This window comes from Rhipicephalus microplus, chromosome 5 (genome assembly GCF_043290135.1).
Source record: "Rhipicephalus microplus isolate Deutch F79 chromosome 5, USDA_Rmic, whole genome shotgun sequence".
Classification (NCBI taxonomy): domain Eukaryota; kingdom Metazoa; phylum Arthropoda; class Arachnida; order Ixodida; family Ixodidae; genus Rhipicephalus; species Rhipicephalus microplus.
The window spans coordinates 30,323,448-30,335,622 of record NC_134704.1 but is presented as its reverse complement, the minus strand read 5'-3'; the positions used below and the strand labels follow the sequence as shown (position 1 = coordinate 30,335,622).

The window sequence follows — 12,175 nt, the reverse complement described above, 5'->3', positions numbered from 1 at the left end:
AGCCCACTTTGCGGCCATGCGCAAGGAAGATTACAAAAAAAAAAAACTTCGTAAGTCTTGGGTTAAAACGTTGTTGCAAACATATTGACGTGCAATAAATAAAACAGATAAGCAAGAAATCTGGCAGGATATGGGGAGAAAGGCCTGGTGAAACTTCAGAAACAAGTGGAAGACAACACTGAGTTCACACTACGCCCTATTTTCTCTGCGAAGACGCACAAGGAATGCAACCGGACACAAGGATACATGACATAACCGACTTTCAAGATATTTATTTACAAGTACCTTACAGGCTTCTCGAGGAGCATTGAGTAAGGGGAGCATCACAAGTATAAATGGAAAAGAATGCGATACATGAGTCTGAAAACGTGCAAGAGTAACGTACTTGCGAGACGGTGAAACAAATTGAATTACATGGCAAAATAATACTAAGAATAACACCAACTACAAACTAGCAGCACAATAATATGAAAACAATACTCAGAAAAAAAAAGCATCTATTGCTCATTTCAGTTGATGACGTTTTCCTAATAGATGTATCGAAGTGAGGAATAGAGCAACAGAAAAATTTGTCAGTTGATGTTGCAGCAGTTTTATATTATCCTGCAAGGTAAATCGACTAAGTGTAAGTACGTATCTATATCTATAGTTGAAACTCAATTTAACAAACTGCTGACGATTGTCGAATCAGTTCGTTACATCGGGATATTTGTAAAATCGAGAAAGAGGTTTTGACTCGTGTGCAATCGAAAACTGTTATGTGGAAACGTCCGGAAGTTACCGCAAAATTGTATTTGCCGGCTTCCCGCGCCCGTCCACGTGATAAGCCCGCGATGGCGGCCTGGATTAGCAAAGCTCACATACCGCCCGTATGAGGGAAATACATACGCATGAGGGAAATACAGGCCAGATACACTGTCAAGTGTGTCTATATGACATGCTGTGGATATGCAAAGACGCGGAGAATGACTGCGGTGAATGTCTGACCAGAGCAGGCTGAGCGAGAAAGTTGCGAGATATGTGAGGAAGCTATTAGTGCAATCTGTTGTGTGAACTGTGAAACAACGAGAGCAGCCACCACCGGCTCTAGCGCCATCTGGTACATAGTAGAGTAATGGCTCTACGGACCGTCGAGTCCGTTGTTCCATGCAAGGACATGGCGGGCAGCCTAGTCAAGATATAGCGTCGTGCATAGGGCGTGTATAAATAAGTTTTAACACTGTAGTGATAAAGCGCACGCAAAAAATTAATGAAATTATTCAATGAAAACGAAAAAGAACAAATGCGCGTGAAAATTATAATGAACTCACCGCTTTTTACTCATTTATTTCATAAAAAATGCGGCCAATTCCACTCATTCTGTAAGTCAATGTCATGCGATGCAGTAGGAGAGTAGTGGCTTCTTGCGCTTTTTTTATCTCATTGATTTAAATCAAGCGTTGCGAGTTCTACTCACTTCTTTGTGCATACTGCCCGCGTAGCGAGACACTTTTTTTCTGGAAAAGAGCGACGGTTTACGCACTTGCTGAAGGCCCTGACTATTTAGGAAAAGTACCTGTTTGAAGAAGCCACTACACGGAAGTGGGGCAGCTGCGTAGCCAGAAAATTTTTAGGTGGGAGAGGGGAGCGGTTTAACTATACTTTATATACGTTCGTGCGCGCGTTTTTACGTGAACGCGTATATATATTATATACGGAAGCAAAACGGAAAAATTTTGGGGGGAAAGGGTTTGCGCCTCTATCAACGCCACTGGAGGGGAGGGGGATCTCCTAGGTCCCTTCCCCTTTGGCTACAGAATTGATGGTGGGCTTACTATAAACACGTCCGCTACATGTTAGATCGGGTTTGGTGGCCGAGCTGTTTTCGTGAATTCAGATTGGTGACAGGGCTCAACTGTATGAGTACCTCCCGGGAAAATGTTTTCCTTACATCGGGAACTTCGTTAGATCGAGTTTCGTTATATTTATGGGCACAAGACACGCATTCATTTACTGGAGCCTTCGGGAATGTTATCACCGATTCCCTGGTAAGATGAATTTGTTTTGTATCTAATCGCAGGCATGACGCGAGTATTGGTTTATGCTGCATAACGTACACTAACGCGAGCGATTAAGCCGGAAAGAACGCTGAGTCATGCACGCGACCATGTATAGAGCTGGAGCGTTTCGCTCTATATCCACTTTTGGCGGCTGTGCATGTTCACCACTCTGAGCTTGTGTGTCATTTGCTTTGCTTGAAGCACCGTTTTCCCGTAACAGTTGAATTACTGCTACCGCTGCTGTATTCTGCACGATTTCGACGCTGGTTACTGCGCTCGTCTGCTGATCCGTAGGTAGCGGCTTCGATCGCCGCCGCGGCGGGCGCATTTCGGTAGGCGTGAAGTGCTCGAGACCGGTATATCGTACGATGTCAGTGAACGTTAAAGAACATCAGATCGTCGAAGTTTCCGGAGCCTTCCACCACGACGCCCCTCATAATATTGTCGTTGTTTTGGGACATTAAGCACCGTCATCATCATCAGCATCATCAGCCTGACTACGCCCACTGCAGGACAAAGGCCTCTCCCATGTTCCGCCAGCTAACTCGGTCCTGTGCTTGCTGCTGTCAATTTGTACCCGCAAACTTCTCAATCTCATCTGCCCACCTAACCTTCTGTCTCCGCCTAACCCGCTTGCCTTCTCTGGGAATCCAGTTAGTTACCCTTAATGACCAGCGGTTATCCTGTCTACGCGCTACATGCCCGGCTCATGTCGATTTCTTCTTAATTTCAGCTATGATATCCTAAACCCCCCTTTGTTCCCTAATCCACTCTGCTCTCTTCTTGTCTCTCAAGGTTACACCTACCACATATTATACCTACCATTAAGCACGGTATATTGTTACATAGCTATATTTGGCCACATATCTTTGTGTCATACTGGCAGGTCTTTTACAGCGCACCTACGTAGGAAAAAAGCACAGAGTAGACAGAAAGACCGCTGACATCCAACTAAATTTATTTCGCAGAGTGACAATATATGTTTGTCGAAAAGGAAGATAAACAGGAAGTCTAATATATTTATGAGTATCAAAGCACGTCTTACGGGTCCTCAATGCCTTTGGCTACATTCGGACTGCAATTTTCCTCGCTTTCGGCTGCGCCATCTTGTCCGACCTGGCAACACTGACCATGACCTTCTCGCCCACTTTTCACCCGACTAGCCCGCTTTACACATGTGTGGCTGTCGCCGGCGTCTGCATTTCTCTGTTCATTCGTAGAAGGTGGTGTTGCGAACGAGATTTTTCTTCTTTTAGATGCGGAGCATCTTATACTCGCGCCTTGTAGTGCGCCGTCCGCACCGCTTCTCGAACATTCGACAGCTGACGCGCGCGCATGCGCCGTCGCGCCGTCGCCCACTCTTCCACCATCTGTGCATCCCTTCCTCCTCTACACACCGCGCGCGCTTCACTCCTCCACCATCTGTGCACCCTTCCTCCTCTACACACCGCGTTCGACATCTACAATTCTCCTGATTCTCCAGTGGACGCGCATGTGGCGTCGCGCTTCGAGAACATTCAACAGCTGACAGTGCATGCGCCGTCGTGCTGTATATATACTCAAGGTCGGCGCTCGCTCGCTCAGTTGCCGCTCGTCGGTTGGTTTGTACGGCGCGTCGACGTCCAAGGTCGCGGTGAAATGAATTCCAACGAATCCACAAACACAATGATCGACGTCCCTTCGACCAGCGCCGCCCTTTCGCATACGTGTGTACGTGTTCACTCATTTAACACCCCCTCCTACAACCGCGTTAACCAATTTAGCCATCGACCCAAGTAAGTCGCAATTTAACACCCCATTTCACAACCACGTTAACCAATTTAGCCATCGACCCAAGTAAGTCGCACTTTAACACCCCGTTAACCAATTATATGGTCCGCATCCTCCTCAGTGTTCCCCCGAGGGAAGCTCCGGGCAATTTTTTTCGTCCCAGCAGCGCTCTACAAGACGTCATGGTGTCAACTTCTGCGGTTGACGACAGCAAGGTGAGAACACCGACGTTTGTGTTCCTCTGTGCACGGCGTAATAAGCTTGTTTCCCACACTGCTGCTTAGTAGGCTTACAGCACGTCGACTGCTTAGTGAGCAAGGCAATCAAGGGCGTTTACGAAATCTTCAGGAACGTTTGCGACGCTTTGCATGCCACCCAGGCAAGTATTTCTCCCGGAACTCGCGTTATCAGTTGGATCTTTGAAGTCGATATGTAACGTGGCGCTGCTTCCGCGAGATAAACCACTGATTCCAGAAAACTGCATATGATGCCTCATGATAAAGGCCACGTGATGAAAAGCCGGCGAGTGGTATAAAGAACAACGAATTTAATGCACTACGAAAATATGCCGTCCTTGCGTATAGAGATGGTCTAGTTCTGTAAATCCCGCGCTAAATGCGGTTCCACTACTCGAAAACCTGAGGAAGTGCGTAACTCGGGCAACCAACGATACCGTGTCGTGGTTCCCAGTGCTACGTTTGCGAAACTGTCGATGGCATCAGTATTTGACATAAGCGTGCACCATTTCCCGACACTATCTTGTTAGAGAGATTCGCAAACTTGTTGTGTGTCGTGCGCGCTTCCTGTCGCTGCGTTTTATCGAGTTCCTGCTCGTTACACCAGCTGAGATATGAATGGATGAAAAACTTTTTAATAAGCTTCTAATGAACCCGGGTTTGAGCAAATCTAGCCATGTTTTAGGGCCTGCATTGACCACTTAATTTTGAGCACGACCACGTGATATGATACACTGGATGGACTACCAGCTCCTGAGGCGGTATACGCACTTAAAAAGCACGCATGCACACACCCCCACGTGCCCGTTGGTTTGGAAGCGGCTGGCTTCGTTATTCCGACGTTTGCGTGCGTACGAAAAACAAGCGCCGTCCACGTTAGGCCTAAGATCACATGACCATCCGCATGCTTCGTGGCACACTATAGCTGCGCGTTCACTTGGTCTTTGCGGTGTTCGCGTCATTGAAAAGTAACCGGGGTTCGCGCGACAGACTTCGTCTTCGAGACAGCGTGAAACCCGATGCTAGAGAGTGGGGGGTCTCAATGTGACTTCCGCTATCGGAACACGCGGGTACAGCAGACGAGGTCGAATCGAACCGAACGATTATGTTTAACTGCTTTTACAACGACGATATCGCCAGCCGAATGAAATACGTCACTAGAGACACTCTAGTACAACCTTTTACAATATTCCAGTATACTCATTAACATAACAACAAACGCAACATAACGCGAAGGTGCGGTCGCCAACGCTCGACTCACCACGAGGGACCCACGGGAGACGATCCGCGGCGCGTTCCCCATTGACCCACCGCGGGAGACGACCGTTTTGCGCCAGCTGCGCCACACGCCAAAGAAAGCCGTTCATGTCTCTAGTGCCTAAGCCCGCCAGGCGTTAGTCCTGGTGCTGCCTAGCTCGCCAGCCATAATGATAGGACGGTACAACGCACGCGAACAATGCGCTGCCTACCGCTGGATAAATGTTAACACGAAATGCGGCTTATTCGCGAAATACGTGTGTGCCACGAGGCACAAACGACATTACAGGAGAAGATAGCTCCCCCACAAGAGAAAGAGGACGATATCATGGGCCATCTAGCTGAAGTCAAGCTAACTGATGGATAGGCGATCGAAATTCATGCAAAAAACAAGTGGAACTTTAACTGGGCATAAATAAGGTGATAAGCTAGTTAAGTTGCGAATTCGCAAAATCTGATAATTTTTCCAGTGGTTATTTAATTAATCAGTTAAATGCATGACATGAAATCATGTTGACTGCATCATTAATTTGTGAATGGTAAATAGTGACAGTCAATTCGTAATATTCTTTAGGGAATGTTGCGCGTCGATATAGCGTAAACTGGCCCCACCGCAGGGCTATAGCGTTAGTCTTAAGCAAATGCACAAAGGACTCTGCGAGTTATCGGGGTCCTTCAACCATACATGGTTAATAAAGTGGCTCATTTTCATCTAAAGCAAACATGTAATTTAAATAGTCATTCAAAGTGTTTTTACCTTATGTAAAAAACAAAACGCCGACCACAGATAGATATACACCGTCATCCTCCACTTCGTTATAAATTGGGCGACTCAATTACTACAGCATAGCGGGACCACTTCAACACTATCCGCACAAAACGCCGCAGTGTTTTTGCGCTCCTCATAGCGTGAAAACGTGGGTCTAAAAGATGGCCGGATATCGAGCTAATCTGTTTGAGCGTGTAACTATTATGTTGCTGAAAATAACACATTTTTCTGAGAATACAAGATAAATATTTATTTCTGGTTCGTAAATACAGCGCACTTATGCTGGGGGTTCATGGGGGCGTCCGGCGAACAATTATAAGCCTTCGCGAACGCTTTGAAATTTTTAAGCGGTGCGTTGCATCTTTCCCTCGCATCGAGATCAGTATGGGATGAACACAAGGCACTACAGTATGTCATGAAGAAAAGCTGCTTCTCGGTGTATTGCTCCAGTGATTCAAGCCTCAGACCGGAATCTGAGTGTCGGCGCAAAGCATCTAAAAAAGTGCGATAAGTGATTTCTAAACCAGCCACCAAAGGAAACACTTCCAAATCAACGCGTGTGTCTTTCGTGTACACGCACGCCATTTTTTCTTTGTACGAGTAATATATGCGCTGCCAGTCCTTTACGATAAGCTGACAGTCGGCATCGATTACCCTGCCGAGTAAGTCCATTGTCTTCGCTGCTTCTTGGGCGTACAGCGTTCCAAATCCTCCGTATATCATGGCATCCGTTCCGTCGAAGTAATACACCGGTGCCTTGAGCACAGCCATGGAAACGAGGGCTTGATTGAAGCAGTAGTGGAAGTCGAACGATCCGTGCGGCAGTGCTATTTGCATCGTGTACAAGTCATCGAAGTGCGCGTCAGTCAAAAGACCTCGAAGCGTGCGCAGTGACTGTACGAAGCTCCCGAAGAATGGTCCAGTCATGTCGGGGAACTTTTCGTACAGTTCCTTAGTCGCGTTCTGGTCGAAGAACTGCGTGGCGGGCCAGATTTGCGCTTTCAGCTTGCGAATCTTCGCGAGCGCCGAGTTTTTGGCGTCGACGTCAAGCCACGTCGCGCTTTCGACGCTGTCGTAAAACGTCAGCGTTATCTGTCCCACGAGGCTGTTGACGCGTTTCCGCGTGCGCGCGGGGTACTCGTTTCGCACGTAGTCTTCGGCAGTGAGCAGACCCAGAGACGAGCTGACGTAATCGAGGCAGGCACGCTCGACAAGCCTTCCACTCTTTTCGCTCGTTCCGACCCGCAGGTCCGACCTGCCCGCGACGATCCAGAGATGTTCTTCGATGAACATCCAAGAGATGGCCTCGACTATGGCTCGGTCGGAATGCCTCGTGAAAAGCACGTCGATGTTCTCGAACAGCTTGCTTCCTATAACGACAGGACTATCAGCACCGAACTGATACGGCTTGCTGTGTTTATTGATGAGCTCCAGCAACCAAGTGTCATTCCAAGGCCAGCTCGCTGCTAAGGAAGCGATATTTAAGGGCACGTGATAAGTATCGCCTCGGGCCACATCGATAGACATGCTAACAAAGTGACTTTGCAGTGCCTTTAACGCGCTTATCGAAAACGAAGTGGAAGCGTTCAAAACTTCGAGGTGTTTCCTGACGTACGACTCGTACTCGGCCTCCGAGTCCGGCATGACGTCTTCCGGGTGCCATCGAGAGCTCAGTGTTCCCGGAGTGAAAACGAACACCGGCGTACCAGACGCCGGTGACAGGAGGATGCGAGCCTGGAAAAGCAGACCCATGCGCCAGTTTATGGCCAAATTCAAGAGCATGTCCATCGGATGTGCGGTAGTGGCACCTCGAGGTGGCGCTTCGGGCCAAAACATGCTCAAGTTTCTCCTGAATTCCTCGAAGAGCTTCAGGTTGGACTCGACGTCAGACTTTGACGGCTGAGTGCACGCCCCGAAGAGCTTGGCCGCCTTCTTCGAGCTTCTGGACTTGGATCGTAGACTGCCGATGGCGACGTTCGAGACTTCGGCCACCAGGTCGTCGATCCTGCTGCGGTTCTCATGCGATTCCCAGGAGCCGCAGGAGAACGCGTAGAAGTCGTCGCATGGGTCCACGGACGCGTTTGAAGCCATTCTGAGGAGTTGGGCGTGAAGCATGCAATCCTGACTGGTGCACACGGCGTGCGCTAGCATGGGTGCCTCTGTACTCATTGCGGCGACCAAGGCGGTGACCACGACGACGCAGATGCCGACGAACACGGTGAGCAAGGGAAGCACCAACGTGCTCAGGCCATTCGCCTGTCGAGAGTACGCGCTGCTGCAGGTACGCTGTGATGGGGGTGGTGCACTTACCTGTAACATTGCACAGAAAGACAGCCACCATAAGAATGGCAGCGTACGTATGCGAGATTGATGTTAACCGAAGTATCAACGGCCATATCAGCTGTCGTTAAAAATATAACCCTAAAGGTCGCTTTCGCCCTACATTCTGATTGTTTCACTGGAAGCGAGATGGGAGGAATGGTGAGGTCATGTTTCTCTATCACCTCCAATCCCTAAAGGCGCACGCCTATGACTGTAAAACAGGTTACTTCTTAAAAGAGACTATACATCAATATTTTTAACCCGGAATCCCTTCGACACTGCTGCTACTCTTATCAGCAACCCCGTGGGCTTAGTATCATCTCCTAACAATAAACTTGGGAACTTCAAAACGGTGTGCTTTCATGTTTACAGTATGGTGTTGTATAGCCAATGAAAACCTCGGAGGATTCTTATATTGGTCAAATAATCGTTTTTCGAGCTAACGAAGCATGTGCGGGAACGAAACAGATAGTTAAGGATACGATAACGCGACGATAGTATATATTGTGTCACTAGCTCTGGATCAAGAGGTTATGGGTGGACTAACAATGTATATTTAAACGCGTGACATCTCGATCAACTTCCCTCGGTGAATCGAGAAGTTATGCGCTTATATTTTATATGGACGTCAAGCTTATATATGGACGTCAAGCTGTCCATAAACAGCTTTTAGCCAGTGAACCTCTCCAGAACCTGTTTCTTTCTGGGAAAATAAAATGATTTGATTTGATTTGATTTATTTTCACAGGTGGGGTCAAGTGAGTCATACCAGATAAACAATAAGACATTGTAAATGAGTGTTGCGTTATGCCTACCAGATTTAAGTTTTCGTTCTAAATTATTAGCTATACCCTCGGCGACGACAACGCGCAGCTTCAAGCTTGCGACAGTTTAGTTATTCTGCGTGACCAGGTATTCTGCGTGACAAATATTCAATGAGCCTGCATTACTCCCTCGTTATTTCAACGTAACGCTTATTTAGAACTTGTGAATTAACTGAACGAAGTTTTCGCGCTGAATATTCTTACGCTTTCAGCTGTCTTGGACGGCGTAGTGGCACTGTCTTCTTGCGCAGTGCTGAGAACGACCGCACTTGAACTACTTCTCGGAACTGTACTGAGCTTCCCTTGGCTTGGCTGTAAACACAGAAAACAGGACACAAGCAGAATGTAATCGCCTACTCCGTGCATACATTTCGTTGCATCGCTAACTTTACACAGTGTCTGTAGTGCAAAGTGTAGTGCTCGCTGCAGGGACAGCGAGCGCACTTACGCTGCTCTGATGATCTCGCTGACGTTGGTTCGACCCGGTAGTCCTGCTGCTAGAGGTCGTACGCTGGTCACGTGCTCTCTGGAACTTGGAATCTCGACTGCTGTGCTCTGTCATGGCTGTGAAATTTTTGTAGATTTGAACTCTAAACGCTTCAGGCAGAACAGCCGAGCACAAAGGGTTGTTGTTGTTGTTGTTGTTGCCCCTTCGCACTGGCACATACCCACTATGGGGGATTGGCCATGAAATCTAGAAGTATCCTAAATGATATATATTAAAAGGTTTATCCTTAATCAAAAAACTAATGATGTAATAGAAAATAATCATTAACTAAAAAGGAATATTAAACTAAACAAATAATTAAAGATTGAATCAAGAAGAGAAAAGGTGAGGTAATACTACAGTGGAAGACAGAAATTTTGAGTAGACCAGACAATCGAGCTTATCTCACCCGGTCACAATCAAATGAATATGCAAATTTCATTCAAAATTAGACAAGTGTCGTCAGAAATATATTTAAGCAGGCATTATTATGACATGCGCTTTGATTCTCGAATGAAATTGCATACAGCATCGAATACGCTCCTGTGGCAATGTCCCAAGCTAAAGGCACCGAAACTTAGAACATTATCTGCAGTTAAATTTAAACCTACTGCTTGAAAAGGAACAATTAAAAGTCTTTTCCTAATTAATGAATAGTTTTTACATGTTATAAAGTAATGCTCTATTGTTTCCGTTTCTTCACAGAATGGACACAGGGGGGATATCGCCAGACCAGCTCTGTGCAAGTAAAAGTTTAATGGAGGGACACGGCATCGAAATTTGGTTAAAATAACTGCTAACTTTTTAGATTGACTCCACTGAGGTTTCCAGGGGTATGTTAGGTGCTGATAGTCCGTATGTTTAGTAATATTTTCCATAATATCCGTATAAATAGCCCATTTTCTATATCTGATCGACACTATGTGTTCCGATTCTAGTAGTACCGAGATCACAGGGCCATCAAGTGTGGCTCGAGATAGTGAATCGGCTATTTCATTCAACCGTATGCCACAGTGTCCCGGGACCCAGACTAACTTCAGGAACTTCACATGAGGTGGAACTAATGTTTGTAATGTCGCTAGAGCTCTTGATTGTTCTGAAGCTGTGAGAGTAGTACACAGCGAAAGAGAATCAGTAATTATCATTGCACTCTCTTCGTTTGAAGGAAGTTTTCGTAGCGCTAAAATAATAGCCAGGAGCTCAGCTTCGAAAACCGGAGTGAAGTCTGGTAGTCTTACCGAGAATGACCAACCGAGGTAATCAGAGACGATTCCTACTGCTGCCTTTTCTTTATTCACAGAAGCGTCTGTGGCTATTATGTTCTTTATTTCCGCATGAGCTATGTAGTCTTCTAACCTGTCATTTAAGTAACTCGAAGATTGAAACTTAGATAGTGGGGGAAAAATTTCATCACATTCTATCGTAATATTGTGATTTAATGCTTTGGTTCCAATTACCGATCTGATATCCACCTTTATGCTTTCAAGTTTCTTTTGTACAAAAATAATCTGGGGAGTACGAAAGCGTGGCCAGTGAGCGAGGAAGAAGGCGTCGGGGTCACTAATAAAGGCATATGCAGACCGTCTCGCTGATAAGCCATAAAATTTCAAGTATGTTTGTACTGTTAAGATACGGAATCGGCAAAGAATAGTTGGTATGCGAGCTTCCTGATATAGTACATTAATAGCGACATACCTGGGGAGTCGCAAACACAACCGTAACGCTTCTCGCTCTAATAGAACTAACGGTTTAATTTTGTACGTAGGGCCACCCGAAAATAATATACACCCAAATTCGAGTATTGGGCGCATGTACATTTTATATATCATTAATAAGGTGTGTCTACGTAACCCATATTTTCTGTTGCTCAACCTTCGCAATAAACCTGAAGCTCGTTGTGCCTTTGCCACGATATAGTCTATGTGAGGGCTCCAGTTAAGTTTCTCGTTATAAATAATGCCCAAATATTTGATAGACTCTACTTGTGGAATCGGTTCCTGATTATAAAGTACTGAAATTTGAATAGAATCTGCTATAGGGAACACCAGGAGCGCACTTTTACTGATGTTTAGAGACAATGAAATTGAATGCAGCCAAATTTCAAGAGAATACATGTACTTTTGCAATTTTTGATGCAAAGAATAAATGTCACTGTCTGCAACGAAAAATGCAATGTCGTCTGCATAAATGTAGACAGTGATATCTCGTTCAATGGGAATTGAGCTCATCAACACATTGAATAACAGCGGAGATAGGACCGCCCCTTGAGGTACTCCACGTTGCTGTTTGAATTTAGATGAGTGACATCCATCCTTTGCACAATAAAATTCTCTCGATTTTAGAAACTCTGCTACCCAATCAACAATATATCGCGGAAAGTCACATTCGTGTAAAGAATTCAATAAAATTGAGTGCTCAACGCTATCATAAGCTTTAGCTATGTCTAGTGTTACTAGTACCGCGTATTGTCG

At 46.1% G+C, this 12,175-nt stretch overlaps 2 protein-coding genes across 2 annotated transcripts in view; one reads left to right on the top strand and one right to left on the bottom strand.

The window, feature by feature from the left end:
* LOC119173938 (uncharacterized) overlaps positions 1 to 12,175 on the top strand; it is a 44,052-nt gene that overhangs the window by 10,463 nt on the left and 21,414 nt on the right. The window contains exons 5-7 of the mRNA XM_075894301.1: positions 3,931 to 4,024; positions 7,320 to 7,525; positions 8,220 to 8,352. Of these exons, the coding sequence (XP_075750416.1) occupies positions 3,931 to 4,024; positions 7,320 to 7,525; positions 8,220 to 8,352 (433 nt within the window). The remainder of the gene's footprint in view (positions 1 to 3,930; positions 4,025 to 7,319; positions 7,526 to 8,219; positions 8,353 to 12,175) is intronic.
* LOC142817708 (neprilysin-2-like) lies at positions 6,295 to 8,401 on the bottom strand. The gene has a single exon (XM_075895118.1). The coding sequence runs from the start codon at positions 8,388 to 8,390 to the stop codon at positions 6,321 to 6,323; it is 2,070 nt and encodes a 689-aa protein (XP_075751233.1). The 5' UTR covers positions 8,391 to 8,401; the 3' UTR covers positions 6,295 to 6,320.

Excerpts from the sequence above, each read along its gene's own strand:
- LOC142817708 (XM_075895118.1), bottom strand. The coding sequence starts at position 8,390 with ATGTTACAGGTAAGTGCACCACCCCCATCACAGCGTACCTGCAGCAGC.